Source organism: Micropterus dolomieu, linkage group LG09 (genome assembly GCF_021292245.1).
Source record: "Micropterus dolomieu isolate WLL.071019.BEF.003 ecotype Adirondacks linkage group LG09, ASM2129224v1, whole genome shotgun sequence".
Lineage (NCBI taxonomy): Eukaryota > Metazoa > Chordata > Actinopteri > Centrarchiformes > Centrarchidae > Micropterus > Micropterus dolomieu.
The window spans coordinates 15,971,365-15,993,907 of record NC_060158.1 but is presented as its reverse complement, the minus strand read 5'-3'; the positions used below and the strand labels follow the sequence as shown (position 1 = coordinate 15,993,907).

Genomic DNA, 22,543 nt, shown 5'->3' with positions numbered 1-22,543 from the left:
CAGCGTCAGATTTGTGACCAGATACAACATTTTTTTTAAATAAATGAAAGAAATTGTGTTTCACAGTGTTTTTCAAGAAGAGTATCAGTTTCCAAGAGATTGTTTCAGGCAACATGAAAGTTTTTGTTTCACTGTTCTTGATTTATGGACGTTTTTCACAGCAGGTATTTTGACTAACACAGTAGGAAAAACAGAGGTGTTACTAATAAACTAACATTAACAATGTCTCTGTTCTATCAAAGTGTCCCAGTAAGCCAGCAAGCACAATACCAGGACCCTGAAACCTAAGCTGCTGAACAGTGATTTTCCTACTATGACATGTCAAAATGTCTTCTGCAGAAAAATGCCAGTTGATTCCACTTCAGATTGAAAATAAATATCTGTATAATTACTTATGAGTCTAAAGCATGTATATAAGTAACTTCGTGGGCTGTAAAGAATCTGAAAAGATCTTCAGTGTGTTTTTAACAAATAATCCAGCAACAATAAGCTGTTAAGGAATAAAATGCACTGATTTAACTTTGAATGTGGCTCCACCATACCCTAGACATTTTGTGTGCATTTTTATCAAACACACTTTCACTGTGTTTCAGGAGCACTGGATGAGTTCAGGTGCTAAGTTTGAAAAATAAATCGTTACAACGACATAAAGTTGGAATAAGACAACTTTGCTGGTGTAGTTGTAGTTTTCACTGGCTGCCAGTCTTTGTTGCTAAAGAGTCGTTTAACTGAGTACTTTTACTACTATGGTGATGGTTGGAACAGTACATTTTCACTGGTAGTGGGACTGCTCTGGAGCAACAGGGTGATGTTTTGAATAATGACATTATCAATGACTTTAAAAAAAAATCTTACTTGAAGACTTAGATTTAGGTGAAGGTAGTTTCCTGAATCTCACCAACAGTTTTTAAACAAGTTATTCTTCCACAGAGTAATAATCAGTTTTTAAAAGTATATTTACTTGATCATGTTGTTTATGAGAAGTGGAAAATGACTGTAGATTGCAGCCTTACAGCTCTACCAAGGAATCACTGGAAAGAGAAACCGTGATGTGAAGCACAGCGACACACTTTCACCTCTTTTTATTGAGTAAACTTTGCACTGACACTTTCATTTACAGTTTTGGCCACACATCAAACCTCTCTTATGGACTGACAGGGAATGTATCAAGTATCATTTATGAGAGTGCAATTCAATTTTTTTATTTTTTAGTCTGCAGTGGTTGGTTGAGGGATCGTTAAAATATAAACTTTATATATACGGAGTACAGAATGGCACAGGACCATTCCCCTGACACCAGAAACCCAATTCTAAATAAAAAAAAAACCAAAATAATAATAATAAAAGCTGCACTCATCAGTCCTCCACATCTTGCCCGACAGCACTGGATTAGTTTAACACATTAACAGCATGTTTGTGCAAATTAAAAGACGCCGGATTCAGTGCTTCCATTGTGTGTCCTGTTGCAATCATGCAACCTAAAACAAACGGTCATTCTTCAGGAAACATCTGAAATTTTATGGGCATCATCAGCTGCCCTCACATCTTAGTAGGCTTTGTGAAATGTCTTCATCAACACCTACCAAACTGCACCTTCAGAGTTCAACAAGGAGAGGAAAAGGTGTTATTTTAGGTTTTTTTGTCACTTCCTCTACAGCCAAGATCACTTCAGTGGACCACTCCAGACCTCACACTTTAAACCAGCTTGAAACTCAAATTTTGATTGCATATCACGTTCTGTCTAACTGCCTACATTTTTGAAGTAGAGGGAGACATTTCAACAAAATCAGAATTTGCTCTTAAACAGGATATCTTTACATTTGTTTGGCCTGCCATGAAAGTCTGATTAAAAACTCTCGTTATCATAATTTTAGTCCCCCCAAAGCACCAAATTGTGTCATTAACACAACAGGCAGTGTCTAATTTGCTTGTAAACATTACAGCTGGGCAATAAAAGTTTAAAGATAAAGGCTGAATGACAACAAAGGAACCCAGTTTTTGATCAAGTGAAATGACAGAAACTTGGCTACTGATTCTCTGGTGGTGTGTTCTCCATTATCTTTCATTAGCAACTTTGTTTAGCATGTTTTAAAAGTAATGACACAAATAAATACTAACAAATACGATCCAAACAAAAAGGCACACAGACCCAACAACTCTGGTCTCAACTGGAAGAAAGTTCATCTCTATAATAAGGAATAAAAAAAAAAATTAATTAAACAAAAAGGATAAATTACAATAAAAACCCAACCCATCTCCAATCTACCAACAGCACACGGTACCAGTCATCAGTAGTGGAATAGATGTGATAAAAACAAACTAAATTTGAGTGTTTCCATTTACATTGTCTGGTTGTTTTGGATCAGTTTTCACAACAGTTGCAATGTGCAAAGAGACAAACTGTAAAGTCAGCGCTCAGAATACAGACAAGTTTCAATTTTAATTACTAAGCGTACAGATCAGAGAATGAATATGCAACATGTGTTTGCAAGCATTTCTCATGATTTTAACATTACATGTCATTACATTTTATCACTGAGGAGCAGCGTTGCAACAAAATTGCTCTGGAAAGGAGAAAAACAAGTCAAATCTCAATGTTGCAGTGTATTGAGTGCAGCAGTGTAAATTATAGTGGTTTAATGTCATATGCTTTACAGCATTTCAGCAGTGTACTGATTATAAAACTCCCATTGATTGACATATCAAAGCTTTGATTAAAAAAGTAAACTGATGCATCATTTTGACTTGTGTGAATGATTTACTGTAGTGCAAAGTTAGAGTCCAGATTTCTTTATCTGTATTTACAGTAACACATAAATATCATTTTTATTTCTTCTAGCTTACATTACTACATCTAGTTTTATCTTTTGTATTATAAAATCTTATTATATAATTTGTTGATTTTAAATTCGCTGCCTTGTGTGAATCACTTTGTAACCTTTTTTTTTTTAATTTTATACATCAAGAATAGTAATATTATTGATATAATTTTAATTAAATATGTAATTCTTACTCTACATTATTTCACTGACTTCTGCACTTTTTTTTTTGTCGTTGCTATTTGTATAATCTTGAGGAAATGACCACAGAATACTTGGCCGCATTATTTAATAAGAACGTTTATATATTAAAATATAATAAAATTCACTGAACACAATACTGTGACGACCTGATGCCTAATTAGAGATGAAAGATGTTTTCCATATCAATATGACCCCAAAATTTTCCGTACAGAATTTTGTGTGAGGAGTTTTGCATATTGTGAAAACTGAGCCAAAGCAATTTCAAAATACAGCAATATGGATGAGAGCTCATCTCTGATAAAGACTGAGAATTATTTGGAATGGGTAGCAGGATGGTGCGGTGAGCAGGTTCAATTCCCTCCGACAACAAACACACATGATGCTGAGGTGCTGAGACTGACCTCTGATCTCCCTGTGCAGTGGAACAAGACCACTTCTCTTCTGTGATCACTGGAGTATTACAAAAGATACATTACTGTCATAAAGTCCAGATAAGCGTGTTGTACTAGCGTGACGTTTACTGAGCAGACAGGTGTATCGGAAAGATCAGTAGGCGCTCTAACAAAGCAGGCACAGTGTGCATGAAGGTCCATAAATCAGAATCAGGCCCTCTGATTGTACAGTACGCTAAACAAGCTCCAAGGTTACAGTCATCATCATCATATTTGGCTCTAGGAGCTCTGAACAGGCTCGTGGTTGGGTCAGCGTGTTTATAAAGTGTGGGAACACAAGGCAAGATTTCAGCATGATCAGCACCAAAACGCCACCCTGGACAAAGTGATAAGACAAAACACAGGAGGCAGGGAATAAATAAAATAAAATAAAAAACATGTGCAGCATTTTATGTGTTATGATATCAGTAGCTTCCCATTGATGTACTCTGTTTTAAACACTCATTTGTTTCAAAGAATAGTTTGTCTGTTTTTCTTAAAGCAGACAAAACCACTTAAAAAAAACAAAATCTAAATGCATATGACATCATCTTTACTGGACAAAGTCCGCAGGGCTGTATGTCCTCTCTAGATACAGTATAATACATACAGTAAACACTCAACTCCCAAAGACCTTTCATTGAGCCGTTACATCAGTGCCTCCCCCTATTGTTTTCTGTTCCTCTTTCATCACTCTCTCTCCCTGTTCTTGACTAAACCGTCTCTTTCCACATCGCTCTGTCGCTGTCACACCAGGTGTACTTGTTCCTCCCACTCCTCCTCTGGTGATTGGTCCCCTTCTAACTGAAGGACGAGGTCTAAGTCTCTCTCTGTGGCCTGGGCAGTGTGTGCGGGACTGTTTCCGCATTGGGAGTGTGAGCACGGGTGTGTGTGCGCTTCGTCCAGCGACAGGTCAGCCACACACCCTGCGTCCACACCCTCCTCGCCAGCATCTCTATTTTCCAGGTCTAGAGTGCTGGGCCGCGATGTCTTCAGGCCCTTCATACCCGCAGCACCTAGACGGGGACTTGCCGGCCCCCTGTCAGCTTCTGGCTCGCCCGCCAGGGGCTGCCAGATCGGGACGGGGGTCACGTCCCTGGAGGTCTGGCTCTCTGACTCAGTCTCAGTGTGTGTGTCAGGGGAGGAGTCAGTTTCTGTGGTGGGCGGGGAAGGGATGAGGGCCAGGCTCTGGGGGTTGTTCTGGGGGTTGATGTTGTTGTTAAACCAGGCCATGATGTTGTCCAGCAGCTGGGCACTGGCTGTGGGGTCCAGGGGCTCCAGACTCTGAGGGTCGCTGGGGGTGAAAGGGCCTCCTGGTGGGATCACCGGTGAAAGCAGCAGCTCCGGCTCAAGCTCTGGAGACGGGAGGCACAGCTGGGCAGGGGGCTGGGGGTCCGATGGGTGTTCGAGATCGTAGGCGGCAGGACGCTCCTGAGTGTAGGAGCTACTGCGTTCTGGGCAGGGGTTGTAAGAGCTGTCCGATATTGGGGTGCTGTCAAACGTGGCTGTGTGTTCCCGGTCATATGAACTAGAATGGACGGGGTTTTGGGTGCGTTCAAGTGCGCAGGAGGCAGTGTGCTCAGCCTCAGCCAAATAACCACTGGAGTGGCAGTAACTCTGTTCTTTGCCGTCATAGCGAGGATCTGTGATGGTGATATGGTTGAGCACATACGGAGTGCCCAGTGCATTCTGGTCTTGTCTATGGCTGCAGTCGCTGTAAGCAGGTTCACTGGTGTACGGAGCAGTGAGTGTACTGTGGCTGTATGTGTGGTGTGAGCAGAGCTGCTCCTGCGTGTGTGTGTCCAGGTCATAAGGAGTGGTTATGTTCCCCAGTTTCATAAGGCTGTCTCCCAGCTCCAGCAGCTCTGCACTGAGGGAGGGAGGTGGGGGTGGCAGGGGGAGGGAGTTAGACAGGGGAGGCTGGGAGGTGGAGTCTGTCCTGTTAGGAGGGCGAGGAGGATCCAGGAGAGAGGTGGGGAAGGAGGAGCCCCTGGCTCCCGGAGGTCCGTCCGTGTTGAGTGAGTGCAAAGCCACATCACCCAGGTCTCCCGCGGGACCCAGCCTCCTCTCCTGTCCTCTGTCCAGTCCACGCTCCATCTCCCCTCTCCCCTCCATGCCTCCCTCCAGGCCTCGCTCTCTGCGGGACTCCTGCAGGGACAGCTGGATGGCCAGCAGGATATTTGGGTCATCTTCATCCAGCGAGCCCAGCGCTCTTCTGCGGCCCTCACTTCTCTCTGGACCTTCTGGAACACAAAATGTCGCATTAAAACAAGGACTGCTTTGTTTAACCTGATTGCCAATTGATCCCAGTGATCAATGCCTCTGCGTGCTTCGACCAGATCAGATTAATGTTGCAATAACTTAAAATCCCATTTGCTGGATGTCCAGTGTAGTGACAAGTCAAAATTTATAAGTGGAGGCAATGAATGGAGCTGGATTAGGATCCACAGTTTGAGCAAATATACAATAGATTTTTACAGCAATATATGGTACTACACAGAAGTGAACATGGTACAAAAGGCCATGTACTGTATATACACATTTTGGATATTCCTTTTTGTAATAAAGGGCTTTCTGTGAGGTTGTTACTACATTAAAACGTTTGCCAGACCTGTGTTGTCACTCCTCCTGCTGGTCTCTGGCGTGTTGCTGCTGCTTCTGAGGTTGTGCAGACTCAGCATGTCTCCTCTGCGTCGTGGCCTGTGTCTACGGCGGTACTGGATGTCAGCATAATCCTGCAAAAGAGTGGTTCAAGATGGGTTATTAAAAAAGCTGTGTTTTGTATCGAGCAGTTTCACAATCTTAAGCACAGAACACAGAATTTAGCCCATGCATACGCACAAAATGCCAGGAACAACAGTGCGTTACCTGTGAAAGTCTCTCTCTTTGATCTCCTGCTCCCAGTACAGAGTGACGACTCCCCATCTTAACACACATAAGCAAACTAAGTCAGCTGCAGCCGTGGTCATGCATTAGATGACTTAGGTCACTAAGCATAGGTTTAGGGAATAGCATTAGCTGGGCATGAACCAAAAAGTTAGCAGAACAAAACAGTTAGTTATGGTGCTACAGGAGTCGTCTCTGCTTACCTCAGGGGAGGCAAAGCCAAGGTACTCCCAGTCCCATGATCCTCCAGGGTAACTAAAACAAACAAGTAAATGTTGGCTAACAGTGACACACATGAAGCCGATAACTTCAATGTTCTTCTTCATCCCTGCCAGTGGAGGGAAGAAGTAAACAAAACCATGTACTGTTTGAGTGAGTCCAAGTGTGTTTGTCCATACTTCCTGCGGGGAGGCTCAGGCGAATCATTGGGAGCGACGCCTCGGGCCACCGACGCCAGGAATTCTTGCCTCTTCTGCTGCACCAGACGGGCTGCGCTGATTATCTTGTGGCAGGGCGTCCTCAGGTACGGCCGGTTGACCTTCTGCGCCAGATCCTCCACAACCATCTCCAGGTCCGTCTGGGAGGAAACAAACAGCAGCATGATAACCTCCGTCTGCTCGGAGACTGAAAAGTCAAATTTGCAACTCATATTTAATTCCTATTATAGATAAGACATGAGCGGAGCATATTTAGAATATTCTTTATCTCACAGGAGACTTTTATCCAATTTTAAGCCTGTTCAAGTGTCTGAAAAATAGACCTCTGATGGTTCAAATATCTTTGCAAAGCTCTGCTCTGCTGAATATTCATACAAAGAAGAATTATGATTTTGTTGACCCCCTGACATGTCGTCTAGCATCACCATTAGTAATACAAAACCTAAACATCAGATTGCCATGGGATTTGCTAACAACACTTTGTTCTAACCAGTTTAACCCTGTGTGGTTTTAGGGATGACTGGATGGGCTTAAATTGTTAGTCCTGTACTTTCAGAGGACACATGCATGTCACAAGTTAGGTTCAGTGACTTTATTTGTACCCGTGGGCAGATTTGGTTCCCAGTAGACAGACAAGGCATCCATGTTGACACACATTGTACAAACAACACAGACAAACATGATAAAAGTGCTCAATCAAAACTAATCATGTTATAAAAAGAACTAGAATAAACTAGAATAAATAACCATTAGACTAAATAATGTAAAATTCAGGTACTAATGTTGCTATGAATTATTCATCTGTGTGATGGCTGCTGGAACAAACCTAGTAAATCTTTATACCGCTTTGTTCTACAGGAAGGAAGAATCTTACTTTCGCTGCACAGATATGTATTAGATTACCTGCATGAGCTCAAATATCTCTTTCTGGGTGCTGCCTTGCTGCAGGAAGAAGCCGTACGGGTAAGAGCACTTCAGGACGCGCCGCGTCTTCAGCAGCTCGCACACCCCGTCCTCAATGAACCGCGTGTTTGGAGGAGTGCCTTCGCCTGGACCGAGATTATCATTATAATGCATATAGGATTAAAGCATTAAGATTAAAACAAAACACTTTATACACCTCGTATCAGTTGAAAGGAACATACTTAAGCAGCTGACAATCAGCTTACTCAATCAGTATTAGAGGGACTTACGGCAAATGAAGGCTCTGCTTAGCTGCTCCATCTTCTCTTTAGCTGTTTTCAGCAGTTTCTGCTCCAACTAATCAACGAGTAGAGTGAATACACATGATCATCAGATTGTTATGCATCCCAAATTGCCTTTTTAGAAATTCAGGCCAGCTTTGCATTGTTATAATTGTGTGTGCGTGTGTCGAGAGGGCATTACCTTATAACTGTGCTCATGGTTCTTGAAGCGGGTATAGTAGTGCATGAAACGGTCCAGCTCTTGAAAACTTTTGTGCTTCTTTTCTGCCTGTAACAAGAAGCAACTCATTTTCATTCAAACATCTTGGCGTGCGTTGAGTACATGAAAAGCTGACGGTCACATGAACACGTGCTTCAATGACGTATCATCAGAGAGGCAATCAACCAGTTCTTGCAGGTGGAAAATGTAAGCAGGTTTGTCTGATTATATTTTGTGCGAATGTTTGCTTCAGTGAGAGCTTGTGTGCGATCGACTGAGTGTGTATTTTGTAATCTTTTGAGCATATGTGTGTATTTATACCTCTACAGTCATCTCCTTGGACTGCTCTTCTAGCTGTTGAATGACCTCATAGCGAGTACAGCGATAGTAGCCTCCTGTTGATGAGCTGTGCTTCTTCCACTCCTCCAGACAGATCCAACAAAAGTCATACTTACACTACAGAGAGAGAGATGAGATCATGTCATCATTCTAACCAAAATACGGTAAATATAAATATATAAAAATAGAATGATTAATACAGACCAGAACTCATTATCTGTACAAATGATGACACACAGCTGACAGAGAGATTAATCTGTATACCTTGGCACACTGCATATGGTTGCATCCCTCATTCTTCTGAATGGGCGACTTGCAGTTGGCACACGGTTTGGAGTTAGTTAACAGCCACAGGCAGTTAGCAGCATCCTCATAGGCCTCACTCACACCTGCCACTGTGGAAAGCACACACACACGCACACGTTAGCAACATCACAATTGTCCAACATCTGCCCTGCAGATACACCCTCCAGCAGACATATGCATATTATATATATAATTTTTTTTTTAAAAAGACATTACAGCTGTGCAATATGACTATGAAAAATCTCATATCCCGATATTGGTAGTTTCATATTCAGATAATGATACATATCATGTTATAGCACATTTTCTGTAAATTCAATAAGTGCGCTCCAATCAGGATTTTTTGGGCCAATCACCGATTGCTGAAAGCAGTATCGACCGATACCGATCACTGAGTCTATTTGAAGCTTTTTATTTATCATGTAGCATTATATAGTATACTGTATGTTGATTTAATTAGTCCTAAAAACAATGTATTAAGTATTAAAATTAACAGATGATAAAAGTAAATGACAACTGTTTATTTTATTGCCAGGACACATGGGCAACAAATTCAATTCCCTCTGTCTTAGAGACTTCAACCATTGAAGCCTTTGTCTGATTACTGTGAACACCTTATAGCTTAACAAATATAGCTTTACTGTGGAATAAACTACAAAAACAGAACAAACACCTTCTTTATACATTTACTTCAACTATAAAAACTGCAACAAAAAAGGCTGAGTCGGTGATAAACTCTGAAGTAGCCGCTTTTTATTCTGGAAAGCTCAGGCAGGTTCTGCTTTAGAGGGTAGAGAGAGGGAGAGTGGGCTACAGAGAGGAGTCATAGCTGTCATCACTGAGATTAGAAAATAAGGGAAATTTAAATAAATAAGAGTACAATGTTAATTCCACATTATACTGTTGGTATATTGTTAATATTACTTATAGTTACAATATTCTTTATAATTTTATATGGTTTACCACTAGTATAGCCCTAATATTATTTCAGTGGGTTGTTTTCATTTATTGAATCCTTGTGCAAGAAGCACAGTCTAAATCTTTTACATAGGCCTACTGCCACCGGCTTTACCAGAGGAGAGAGTAGAAAACACTTCATATAAGGCCAGCAAGTTTTTAGTTGATTTTATAAAGGTTAAAGATACGGGAGACTTACTGGGAAACATTTAAACGGGAGGATACTGGCTTAGAACGGGGAAAACGGGAGGGTTGACATGAGAGGAGTAGAGAGAGGAGTGGGGTAATGTTAGGCTGCGTCCACACTACTACGGTTTTTTAAAACAGTTTTATAACAAATATGATCTTCTCTGTCCACAGCAGTTTTAGCTGTTTAGCTGAGTCTATATTAAAACGACTGAAAACACACATCTAGAGGCCGTTCACATACACTGGGCATGCTACTCCGCAGTTGCAGAAGATTTGGCGAAAGAAGAAAGTAATACAGACGAAGCATTGACCGACAACGAAGTGCGACTGTTTCTCAAAGCAACACAGGAGTACAAAGAGATTGTGGTGCCGGAAAACAGACTGGGAGTCATTGCAAAGTAAATACAGAGACATGCACAGTAGCCTAGGCTACAAGTATTTACAGTATTTACACAGTACAAAATATTTTAATAAAAATACAGAAACTAAAACTCTGACAGTAGCATCGTGTTTTTGCTTTGCATGACTAATAAGACGAAATCAGAAAGCCAAATGTGAGTGTCTGTGTCATCGTTTTATAAAGTCCTCTGTTTTGCCCAAACAAACATCTTTGGATTGGGCGTTTTAATCTGGACGGGAGGCGGAAACGTAGCAAAAGCGATCCGTTTTAAAACGAAAACGGAGAGAGAGAGGCAGTCAGCTGATTGAGTGGCGCCTGTCTTTGCATCACACTGAAGGATCAGTCTCTCTCTGCCTGATGCTGTGGGTCAAGACAATTAAACTCTGGTAGCGGGTGGTGTGTGTGAGAGGAGCACAACCGCGACAGTTTCACATGCTCGCTCCTGCTTGTCTGATTGCTGCTCAACTCTCATTGTAAATGAATAACATGGCGCATCAATCGCTTCCTGTCTGAAAAGGACTTTGGTGCTAGCTAGCTTTGAAAACTGCTCAGATCGCTGACTGTAGTGAAACCATTTTAGCTGCCGTTGAAAATTTGGCTGGCGTGGAAAGGCCCATTTCTTATTACTGACAACTAAAAGGTATTTAGAAATATTTTGAAAATGTTCAATTAAGCTTGAACAAAATATAAAATATGAATTTATAAAATATAATAGGGTAAATTGAAACTCTGAATCTGGGGTTTGTTTTGAGCACTTGACTGTACTTTTGGGGCTCTCGTCCGTAGACTCTACATGATTCTTGCGAAGGTGGGTAAAAGGGTTAGAGGTGTTTGAGTCTTTCATGTGGACCGCTCTGCAGTATAATTTGCAACGTATGGTTTCCTGCTGTTAACCCCATTAACAAGGAAACAAAACTGGAAACACAAACAACACAGGATCAGACTTACACTCCTCAGGTTTCATCTCTGTGACCTTCTGGAGCCAGTTTCTCCACATCTGACAGTCACATGGCTCATGGGCCTCGCCAAGGCACTCCCTGCAGTCAGGGAGTGTGATAAATAAAGTACAGTCAAATACTATGAGACTAAAGCAGCATAACAACTTATCACTCATCCCTAGAAAGCTAGGCAGAAAGATAAGAGTGAGAGAAGAATGAGGTCATGATGTTGGCCTGCAAATTTTTACAGCATAGTTTTCAAAAAAACAAAGTTGGTTAACGCTGTCAAGCCCTGAGTGAACAACCATGACCATGTTGTGCAACACAGTGGCCTCTTCGTCAAGCTGGGTTGAGTGTGAAAGTATGAAATGAATGGAGAGGGAAAGTGTGTGGCTTAAACCCTACATTGCTCTATATTTGAAACTTGAAAGTTAAGTGTTTGTATTTCTGAGATCAGAGGTGCATAATTGTATGTGTGTATGCAGCCAATAAACCGTGAAGTGTACCAGCAGAAAAGGTGACCCTTGCCACAATCGACGGCTGGGGAGGGCAGCAGGGGGAAACTCTGTGGGTCACTGTCCCCGGGGCCTGGACGGGTGAGCCGCACCGCCCGCTCACAGCGTGCTGCGGGACACCAGCGGATGGCGGGATTGTTCTCCACAAATGCCTGCAATAGAAAGCGAAAGAGAGCACACAGATAAATGATAAGAAGATACAGAGGTAGAGGATGAAGAACAGAACAATTTGAAGAGCAGACGTGATTGGGAAATAACGGAAAACAGGAAGAAACAAACAGACAGGAAATAATTTGTCATATAAATATGCAGCAAATTACCCAATATAAATTTTCAGTTGAAAAAAAAGGATCAATTTAGCTGCGGTGAGACTTTGGGAACATAAATCAATATCCGTGTGTATTGTTTTTACCTTGATGTCAAACTGTAGATATCGCTGGTCCATCTCTCTGGAAACCACACTTTCGATCACATGCACCGGCACCAACTGGTAGCACTCGTAGGCCGGGCAGAAGATGTTGTGTGCATCACCCTCCTGAATCTTTACATTGAGGAACCTGAGGAACGCAGTGAGCACGTGTCAGGAAATCTGACACATAAATGTTCAAACACCCTGACGTATACAGGATCATTTACACACACAAAACACAGGTCCCTACCCTTCCCAGCATGCTCTGCAGAACTCGTGTCCACAGGACATGTCCACTGGATCCTCAAACACCGAGATAGAGCAGAGACAGATTCCACACTGCAGGGAGACGGAAGATAAACACATCGCAGGATATTCAGATGTTGTCCAACACTTAATGATTTCAAAGTGATATCTAACAAATTACTCTATTCCATTAACTTGAGGTTGAATGCTTTTTGATGTGTTGTTTTCATGATCTACATAGGAAATGGACAAAATAACAGCAAACCAATATAGCAACTGAAAGAAATCCTACCTTTGCAACAAATGAACATGTTTGGTTGTGTGAAAGAGAACCAAGTCAATTTCTTTGTAATTCCTGAGGCCAATTTGCGAGGTTGAATCATTGTATTAGATTTTATTATTACCATCATGTTGTGATGTGATGGCCATCCAATATTATTATCCCTATTTTTCGAAAGACAAGCAGAACTCCCATTATATTATTATTTTATTATTGTACAAGTAAGCACATCGTAAGCAATGTACAATCCTGAGTCAAATTCCTCGTATGTGAACACATACCTGGCAATAAACCTGATTCTGATTATACTTTTCAAGTAATATCAAATCACATGCCTCTCTTAAAATACAGCCCGACATCCTTTAACGTCTACAAATCTTCCAGTTTAAGGAGTCTTAAAACTTAAAAGCGTTGGTTTGTTTTTGAATTGGGGTTGTATAAGGTACTCCAGTAAGTTGTGGATGGCCGTCCACAGCAGTATATTGCTTAGCTTCTGTGCCAGTAAAACTCTCTGCCTCTCCAAACAAGGGGCATGTCAACCGCCACCTACTGCTGATAATACACTGACTACGGATAAGTACCTCATACAACCCTACTTCAAAAAATCCAAACTAACCCTTTAAGGTCTGAACACTGTGATAGCCTACAAGTTAAACCTTAGTCAGGATTTGCAGGCAGACAAGTACTGGATGCGTAATTACAATGGAAAAGAGGCTGACGTGCAACTCCAAAGAGTAGAAAGAGGAAGTACTGTGAGAAAGACGGTCTATGACCTCCTTTTTCTCTGGTAAGATAAGACATTAACCTATAATCAAATAAATGAGACACTCTGCAGTCTGAAAAGTTCAACTAGAATAAACTTTTTTTTTAATACATAGACAAGTTTGCAATAGATGCACTTTAGTCCACTCATTCATGTCAGCTGTCAACACAAGACTTTAAATACAGTGGATATTGTGGGAATGTAATGGATGGACCATTTCATTTCATCATCATCCATCCTTCATTAATCAACTAAATAATTCAATTCACATTCAAACGTAGGTTTATCAAAAAAACAACATCAGAGATTTGCTGCATCTTGAAGAGTTGGTTAAGATTAAAAGGTATTCAAGTCATCACTGGGTGTCTCACCGTAGACAGGCCTTCCTCTCCAGGTGTGAGGCAGCTGTCAGTCGGTGAGGTGAGGGTGAGCGTGAGGGGCGAGCGCGGCGTCCTAGGGGTGCGAGGCGAGGGTAGAGTGTCCCAGGCATTGTATCCGCTGGGTGGTGGGATGGGCATGGCCACACCTGAGCGCTGGCAGCAGCCTTCAGCGTCTGGCATCCAGGCTTCCAGGAGCTTTTCTCTGTCCCAGTCTGAGAGAAAATGAGAGAAAGAAAGAGAGAGGTTGCATTCACAAGTTTGGAGGCAGGGAATACCGATGTTATTTTCTCTGAATACTGCAATCACACACTGACAGTGCTGTGAGGGTTTGTGAAGGAACGTCAACTTTCTTTAACAGACAAACACACACACCATGCGCTCGGAGCAGGGCCTCAGCAGTGAAGAGGGGGGCTTGCAGCATGTCTGCCGTCTCTACGATGAGCATGTCCTTCAGCCTGCGCAGGTCTTGAAGCTTCAGTCCCTCATAAGGCTGAAGGGAGGGGGAGAATTTCTTTTTACCATCACATGGTTCACTTTAAGGACATTTCCTGTTTCAAAGTTGAAGCACTTACTAAGGTCCCTGACCTTAAAAAGAATAAAAATAACACATTAACATTAAAAGTACAGCCAGCAGGAAACCCCCAGATCTAGTAACTGTGATCTCACCTCCTTGTATTGCAGCAGGTTGGTTTCGCCATGTGCGTCTGTGTTTGACTGCTGAGCTGAAGAGGAGGAGAAAACCATCTGTGACTCCAGGCTGAGGGCCAGCTCGGTGTGGTGATGCCGCTCGGCGTGGTCGCATGGCGTCAACCTGTCCTCGTCCTCCACAAAAAGGTCCGCCTCGCTCTGGATTAGCAGCTAGAGGGGAAGGACAAGGAGGGAGAAGAGAGAGAACAAAAGGAATGGGAGAAAGAGGGGAGACATGGATAATAGAGAGGAACAAGAAATTGAAGGAACTTGCAACAAAAGAGAACAAAGGAAGCGAGCGGCAACAGCAAGTGGAGCAGACAAAGAGAAAAGAGGAGGAGGGGGAGAACAGAGAAAGAGAAAACAAAAGAGGTGGTGTTAGAAAACAGAAAATGTAAAAAGATGGAGAAAACGACAAGTGGAAGGGAACAAGAGTCAAAAGAAAGTTTGGTAAAATGGAAATTGATTGAGGTATGGACAGTTTATGAAAGAGATGAATAAACAAGGACAGAAGACAGGGAATGTAGAAATGAAGAGAAATGTGTTTTTATCTAAAAAGATGCACATATCAGTATTTAGCTCAATTTCTTGGAAAAAAACAAGGGAGGAAGCAGTAGCACTACTTGGATCAGACAGTAATGAAACAAAGCAGATGCTCCTGATGCAAGGACTGGTATAATACTGTGTACAGATTTCCAGGACTGCGCTCCGTGTGATTGGATTTGGCAAAGATTTTACAGACAGATCTGCCATACAGAAAATAATGCTCATCCTAATGCGAGTTCGGTGGCACACACACACACACACTTTCTCTCACCTCCACACAGCTTTTCATGCCTGCAGATGCAGCGTAGTGCAGACAGGTGCTGTGGTGATTGTCGGTGGCGTTGACGTTGGCCTTCTCATACTGACCTCCCTCCAACCTGGCTCCGGTCCAGCTCAGGATCATCTATCGACAGGGGAACCCACAAATAAACACACGTTGTCAACTTTGAACGAAAGAAACAACTTTAAAATAATACACTTTGAGTTTGTACACTGAACTACACCTGCAGGCAGTCCGCACGCCGCTGCTCGTCCCTCTGGGGTCTGGCCAGTCGGGGCGACAGCGCTCCCTCCGACAGCAGCAGGATCTGTGGGCCTTGGCACAGCACGTGGAGGCACGTCTCGTTGTGCACATTGCGCTTGTTGGGGTTCCCCTCTTTACTGAACAGGAAGGACCTATACGATGCAGGAAAGAAAGCCAGGAATAAATTAAACAGAAGAAGGCTTAAGGATAAAACAAGTTCAGAGGAGTTCAAAAGCGACGTGGGAAGAGAAGAAAGCAATAGGTAGAAGACTTCAATCAGAGGGTGGAAGAGGAAACTGCAGCATACAAAAGAGAGAGATTGCTGTGGAGGAAAGAGGAGATGGGGGGGATGGAGTGGAGATGACATGAGGTTAAAGTATAATGGTGAGATGGATTGTGAGATGAGTGTTAGAGAGAGGGAGAAGAAAGATGGCAGAATATTGACTATTTCTGTTTAACATCTCTGAGATAATGACCATGCTGGCTAGCAGGAGCACACACACACACACACACACACGATGATGGATGTGCCAGTTGCACTGGAAGCCAGGCTGCGGTTGCAGTTCTGTTTAGTAAACAGTGTTTCTCTGCTCTTTGTCTGTCAAAACCTCCATTTACTGATTAGCTTTCCGCTCATTCATTTGGCTCCACCTATTTTTTCCCTCTTCATGATTCTTTCCCCTCCTTTTCTGTCCTATACTTGCTTTTTTCCTCCTCCTCTACAAAGTTTTTTTTTTTCCATTTGACGTCCTCCTCTACATTATCCTATGGTAGCAGCATGTTAATCTGTAAGGACAAACCTGTTTCTTTTTCTTTAGTGGTTTAATATGAATAGTGGGGCAAAGAAGAAGAAAAGAAAAAAGACGCTGCTAAGCCTCTCTGCTCCGTCTGCACTTTGGACACAGCAGCAGCAGCCGCCACTATTGAATTAGCGTTTGAATGTTTCCTTATTGAGCAGCCTTTCAGTATATCCGTCCACTGCTGTCCTGCTCTTCCACTTTTGACCTTCTCATCCTGTCAGCCACAAGCCCCTGCAGCCTCCCCCTAATGACTGCACTGCCAATTCACCCACACAGCAGTTCAGGATGGATGGCCCTAATATCAGTCTAATACAGACAACAGTCTAGGGGACGTCACATGTTTTGCTGCACTTGTCGAGCACCAAACTGTTCAGACCACAAAGTCATTTGACGAGGGCAGGAAACCTCAGGGGAGAGTCAAAGCGGCACAATTCACACTGAAATCCTGAATTAGGTTGTCCTGTGCGGCCAAAAGGGAACCGAACCTACCCGCGCACAAAAATAAAAAAGGGGAGTTGTTCGGGAGCTGCAGTGTGTTGACAAATATGTCTAACCACATGACGTCACAGTTGTTGTTTTTACATATTTGTAACACTGTTTAGAACAACATTCAGTTGTTGTTGATGAGATAGGGTTACACTTCCTGAACTACACGCATTTTTCCAGTAATAGGTCCACTTGTGATTTGCACTTCTCTTGGGATTACTAGCCAATCCAACCCACGGAGACGACTAGAGGAGAGCAAATAAACAAGGAGTAGATAGACGTTAAAAATAATCTGAAAAACAGACTCTGCATCTACCAGCCCACGCTTGTCCTCTATGAATCTTTATTTTGTCTGAGATTTCTTGGTCGTCTATCTGCTTGGACAGAGGGTCCAGTCGAGCTGCTATAACAAAGGAGCATTTCCTCTGATACTAATCAGGAGCAGAGCGCTGTGTTCAGCACGCCTCTCCGGCCCATTATAGGTTAGTAGGAAGGGACACAAATAGCACACCAATTGATTCACTGTGTTATATTCACAGACTCAAATGCATTAAGCGGTTGTGGAGTCACAGTTTCCCCTCTCTCAAAACACACACGCACGTGTGCACAAATGCAGATGCACAGATAATTGACTGGCTTTTTCAAACAGCTTCCTCTGACCCCCCATAATCATGGAAAGAAAGGGCAAAAGAGAGGAAGAATGCAAGGAGGAGGAGGAGATGAGGACGACTACTGAGTCACAGAATCAGCTGTCTCAGTCATGGCCATCAGCCTGATTATCCCTGCAGGGGGTAAAAAGACACACTGGTGTCTTGCGTGCTGTTCACACTACACAACTTGCCGTCTTGTGACGGGAGTCTTGACGTCGTTGTGGCGTTCACACTACGTGACTAATCGATTACAGGGGGTCACACATTACGCGAGCTGACAACGACTCTGTCACCCGACACTGGTCCCTAAACCACGTTTTGTCAAGAAACATACGTGAAATGTGAAACGGGAAATGACACAAACCTACAGACAAAACAGCTGTTGTTTGTTATTATAAAGACAGCAATTATAAAGACAAAGAATATGGGTGAAAGAATGGATTGGGACACGCAGGTAGCTGGGATTGTCTGAGCTACAGAGAGCGCTGGAGGTGAGTAAAAAGTGTTTTGCGGTGAAAAAGTAGTTGCCTGCTCTCATTGGCTGAATGTGGATGTCGAGTTGGCCGACTTCTCCAGATATTTGGCATGCTAGATATCTGGCAGACATTGGCGATGTGTCAGAAATGTGTCAGGGAGCCGTTTTGACACGTCATTGAGTAGTTCACACATAACGACTGATCGCCGATCAACCCCTGATTTACTCCCGATCACAGCCTGACGGTCGCCGAGCGGCAAATCGGGCTAAAAATCGTGTAGTGTGAACTAGGCTTAAGACTCAGTGACTTGCCTTTATTGTTTCTCTCAAGACATTATCCGACAGTGCTGGTGTATATTTGTGTACACCTATTTCACACAAGTATGCATGCAACAAAACTCCTTACAGTAAAAAAAGAACCATGCAGTAAATTTTTAAAAATCTGCTAACGCTTGCGAAGTGGCACTGTGGTGATTTAGCTTTGCACTTTCATTAAGTTGGGGGACTCAAGAGAAAGAGATTAAAAAGACGGGGAAAATCTACACAGCAGAAGCAGAGACATCTTGACTTAGTAAAAGACAGCTTTCCGTTAGGCCCAGGTCTTTCAAACTCTATGAATCCAAGTTTGTAAAGTGTGCTTTCTGATTTAAATTTCAAGCCCACTTTGAGTTATTTTACCAGTAGATTTACCACAGATAATCATCACACAACTGAGTAGTAAAGTTACTCCTCATGATGAGTATACCGAACCTCATGTGGAGTGCCCCTTTCATGTTTGCTTTTTGTTGAGTCTCTCACAGTTGCTCATTCTAGTAATTGGTCCTTTTTGATGCTATCCTTTGCAGTTTTGACAATCAGTGGGTTGGTGTGGGTCTAATTGCATCTGATTGCCAATGTTCTTCATGGCTAAGGCACTTTTTACCATGTCTGGCGCATGTCAACTGGATTTATGAGACTTCATCATTTACATAATTTGACAGTATATACGACTGGCCTCTTTGGACTTCTGTGCAATAAGTTGCCTTAACAACACAATGGTAAAAATGGTGACACTCAGAAATCTATTAAAGCTGACATAATGTTAATTGTTATTCAATTTAATATGACTCACTGGCATAACTGCCTTTGTGACTGCATTGGAGAACTGCTTAACACCATTAGATCTTAAATATAACTGTTGAATTCAATTAGCACCTCTGACATTCTCAATCAAATCCAAACCACAAAAACATGTTTTTTACCTGAGCAGACGTGTCATGGCATGGCGGCAGACATAGTGCAGGGGCGTGTTGTGCTGGTACTGCTCTCCATACGAGGCGTTCGGGTCCAGGCCTTCCCTGAACTGAGGGTTTCCCTCATACAGCTGCCAGGCCAGGGCCTCGTCTCCACCCACCAGGGCCTTGCGGAACTTGGTGGCCGTGTTGCCCATGGCTTCAAGCTTGCAAAGGGCCGCCTAAAGGGAGCTATGGCAGATGCCCGTCTGCCTGCCCGCCTGCCTATGCCTCCCTCCTCCTCTTCCTCCTCCTCCCCGTTCACCACAGGTCACAACTTAGAGCAACATGGTTCAGTGTTTTCCTGCCCTGGAAGTAAAAGAGAGAGAGGGGAAGACTGATTACAGGAAAAGGATGGTGGAAAGAGGGACATGCAGTGAGGTAAGAATTCGAATGAGTGTGGGGGGAAAAGGGGTGGTGAAGGTACCTCTACCGGAAATAGAGGGGAAAACGAAGGGATAGAAGCAAGAAGCTAGAAAGACAGAGACATAATTAAAAAGAGGGCAGGCGAGAGGGGAAGGTTAATGATATCCAAGCCATCGATCGTTAGTCAGTTGATGAAAAGGCATGCTCAATATTACCACAATTGGCTACTGGGAGTCCAGTGAGCTTACTTTGGAGGATTTTGCATATTTTAGACTGTTTACATGCTTGTCTTCTACTGGAGAGTCTGAATGTGTGTTAAACCATGCAGCACTAACACACTGGGCCAAAACCAGTTTTACTTTTGCCTCTCAGGCTCTAAACCAAATAATCACAGCTATAGCTGCTACAGCTTACTCGCCCAGCAAGATCCACAAGATCTCTACAAGCTAGATCCACAAGTATCATGATCTTTTCATTATCTTCAATTTTCAATAAAAAAAAATGCAAACCAGAGTAATAACAGTGTGTTGAACAGAAACAAACACACACTTTCTCCTTCACATTTTGTACATAATCACTATCTTTACCAATGTGTTCTGCTTCATTTCCTTCCTCGTCTTGCCCACCTCTCTCTTTCTTTCTTTCTTTCTTTCTTTCTCTCTCTCACACACACACACACACACACACACACACACACACACACACACAGTCCTGTCTTTAACACACACCATAACATCCTATAATGAGCAGAGTATGTATGTGAGTGCATGTGTCTGTGTGTGTATTGTGAGCCACTGAGGGTATCATTACAGTCTTTATTCTATGGCCATCTGTCTGGTCCTCACAAAGAGCCTCTTTTAGCCCGGCTACAGTTGGCCGCTGGCTGGCCAGGCTCTGGAACATTTGAATAATGTGGCTGGCTGCCTCCCCTCTTCTGCCTCCCATTTCTATACAGACAGGGATGCAGACAGAGAAAATGCACACTGACAGATGAAGACATTCAGGCCGCACAGAAGCTGCTACCGCTGGCGAATAATAGCCAACATCTTGTAAGTTCTGCTCCTGTGATGCATGCAGTGGACTGGACCTTGTGTGTCTGTGTTTGTATATCTGGAGGGGGGTGGTGGTGAGGGTGGGGGTTACTATAGTTAATAGGTCAGTCTGTCTGCTTGGCTCTCTGTTTTGTGCACACTGGTTTACTTCCAGTTCACTTCACTCCTCTGTGTATCTCCGCCAGTCTCTCTTACTAAATAAGGACAGGAAGTCTGGACACGGAGGAACTTTGGAATTTCAGGGATCCCAAGTCCTGCTGTTTGAACTTGGCAGTGGCAGGGCAATTATCTACTATAACGAAGGCTGGTCGAGCTTACAGTCATTTAGTGGTCGGGTGGAGTGAGGCTGAGGAAGTGTTTCATTCCTTACTGTCTGGACACCGTGCACAAAAGGTATGTTTATGAATAAAATAGTAAGTTGCACAGGTCTACACAAAACAGGCATTTTAGGCAATGTAATAATCAAGACTTAATGACTCAGGAGCTCAAGAATCCCAAACACATGAATCTTATCTGGAAATGTTGTCTGATGATTCCTGCTGACAAGAACTCAAGTCATGGTTACAAAAACATGTTCAATATCCAATGATATAAAACAGAGAAAAGCAGCATGTCGGCACTTTTGAAAAGAATAAACTTTAGAGTGTTTGCTAGTTATGCTTGATAAATGATACCTTTAATGACAAAACAAAGCTGCCAATTCATTTTCTGCTAATCAACTGTCAGATTTAACAGAAAACAATCTTCAGTTACAGTTCTTCCAGGGTTCATATCAAAATATTAACATCACACTTATATGTATCTCAGCTCTATGATTTGTTTTAACTAGGCAGCTATGATCATAGACTTTAAGTTACTATTAGACATGCAAACAGGGCCACAGTACTTCAACCCTACCGGGAAGCCCCTTGAAAGTGAAATGTACATTTACAGCTCTGTTACAATCACTCTCACATGTCTTTAAAACAGAAATCCCCCACTGTGGTGCCATTGCAGTTATGAAAACTTGCTGTCAGCTCATATAGACATTCACTCAAAGACCTCAGTCAAAGTGTGGGTGGATGGTGCTGTGTATTAAAGCAACAAAGCTAAGCTGTCAGAATATACATAAAACTTGAGGGAGTCAGGCATGAGCTGCATAATGAGATGCAAGTTACTTCAACGGCACTTCGGCATTTACCAAAATTAGCTAGGTCACCGTGTATATCAGCTAAATATTCGGGTCAGACCTCGTGTGGTTACCTCTGAAGAAGTGTGTCAGCATGAAATGGAGCACAAAACAAACAGCAGCCGACTTCTCTCTGCATGTTTCTGTCCATGCGGCCCCTCGGTTAAAGCTCCTTTGTTCAACACATTGACAGTCTGTGTGAATCACTAACCTAGCCGGACAGCGAGTGGTTAACTTAAGGTGTAGGTAACCTGAAATGCCGCCGACAAAACGCGTTACCTTAACGTTTTCACACGGCTGCATGGGGAAACGTTAACACCCAAAGCAGCCTACCTTCCTGCCGCTACCGAAGCTAGCAAACCGTCTCTCCCTCCGGTGGACGTTAGCTACCTCCCCGACAGCAGGACAACTGTAAATCTCCGCCGTTACTTACACGGTCGTTTCACTTGGTCACTAGTCGCACATTCGGAAACCTTCGCAAATCGAGGGCCATTTTCTCATCGCTGTCATTCGCATCCACGGCTGCTTTTCCGCTGAACCATCCTCTCTGCCACCGGACCCGGCGGGGACGTTGCTGCTGCTGCTGGGAGCGGAGGGGCGAGACTGACTGACTCGG

General features: G+C 43.0%; 1 protein-coding gene across 6 annotated transcripts; it reads right to left on the bottom strand.

The window, feature by feature from the left end:
• Positions 1 to 1,067: 1,067 nt before the first annotated feature.
• LOC123976285 (ankyrin repeat and IBR domain-containing protein 1-like) lies at positions 1,068 to 22,543 on the bottom strand. Of its 6 annotated transcripts, none has more exons than XM_046058303.1 (22): positions 22,361 to 22,543; positions 20,518 to 20,654; positions 19,312 to 19,650; positions 15,640 to 15,811; positions 15,408 to 15,539; positions 14,570 to 14,761; positions 14,276 to 14,393; positions 13,895 to 14,115; positions 12,485 to 12,573; positions 12,238 to 12,382; positions 11,817 to 11,977; positions 11,321 to 11,409; positions 8,785 to 8,915; positions 8,503 to 8,637; positions 8,164 to 8,250; positions 7,971 to 8,037; positions 7,681 to 7,826; positions 6,739 to 6,917; positions 6,544 to 6,595; positions 6,323 to 6,379; positions 6,066 to 6,189; positions 1,068 to 5,697 (listed from the first exon to the last, which is right to left on the bottom strand). In XM_046058303.1, the coding sequence occupies exons 3-22, from the start codon at positions 19,497 to 19,499 to the stop codon at positions 4,202 to 4,204; spliced, it is 3,981 nt and encodes a 1,326-aa protein (XP_045914259.1). In that variant the 5' UTR covers positions 19,500 to 19,650; positions 20,518 to 20,654; positions 22,361 to 22,543; the 3' UTR covers positions 1,068 to 4,201. The 6 variants fall into 6 exon arrangements, with proteins under 6 accessions (XP_045914259.1, XP_045914260.1, XP_045914257.1 ...); XM_046058304.1 differs by lacking the exon at positions 22,361 to 22,543 and adding an exon at positions 22,002 to 22,327; XM_046058301.1 differs by lacking the exon at positions 20,518 to 20,654.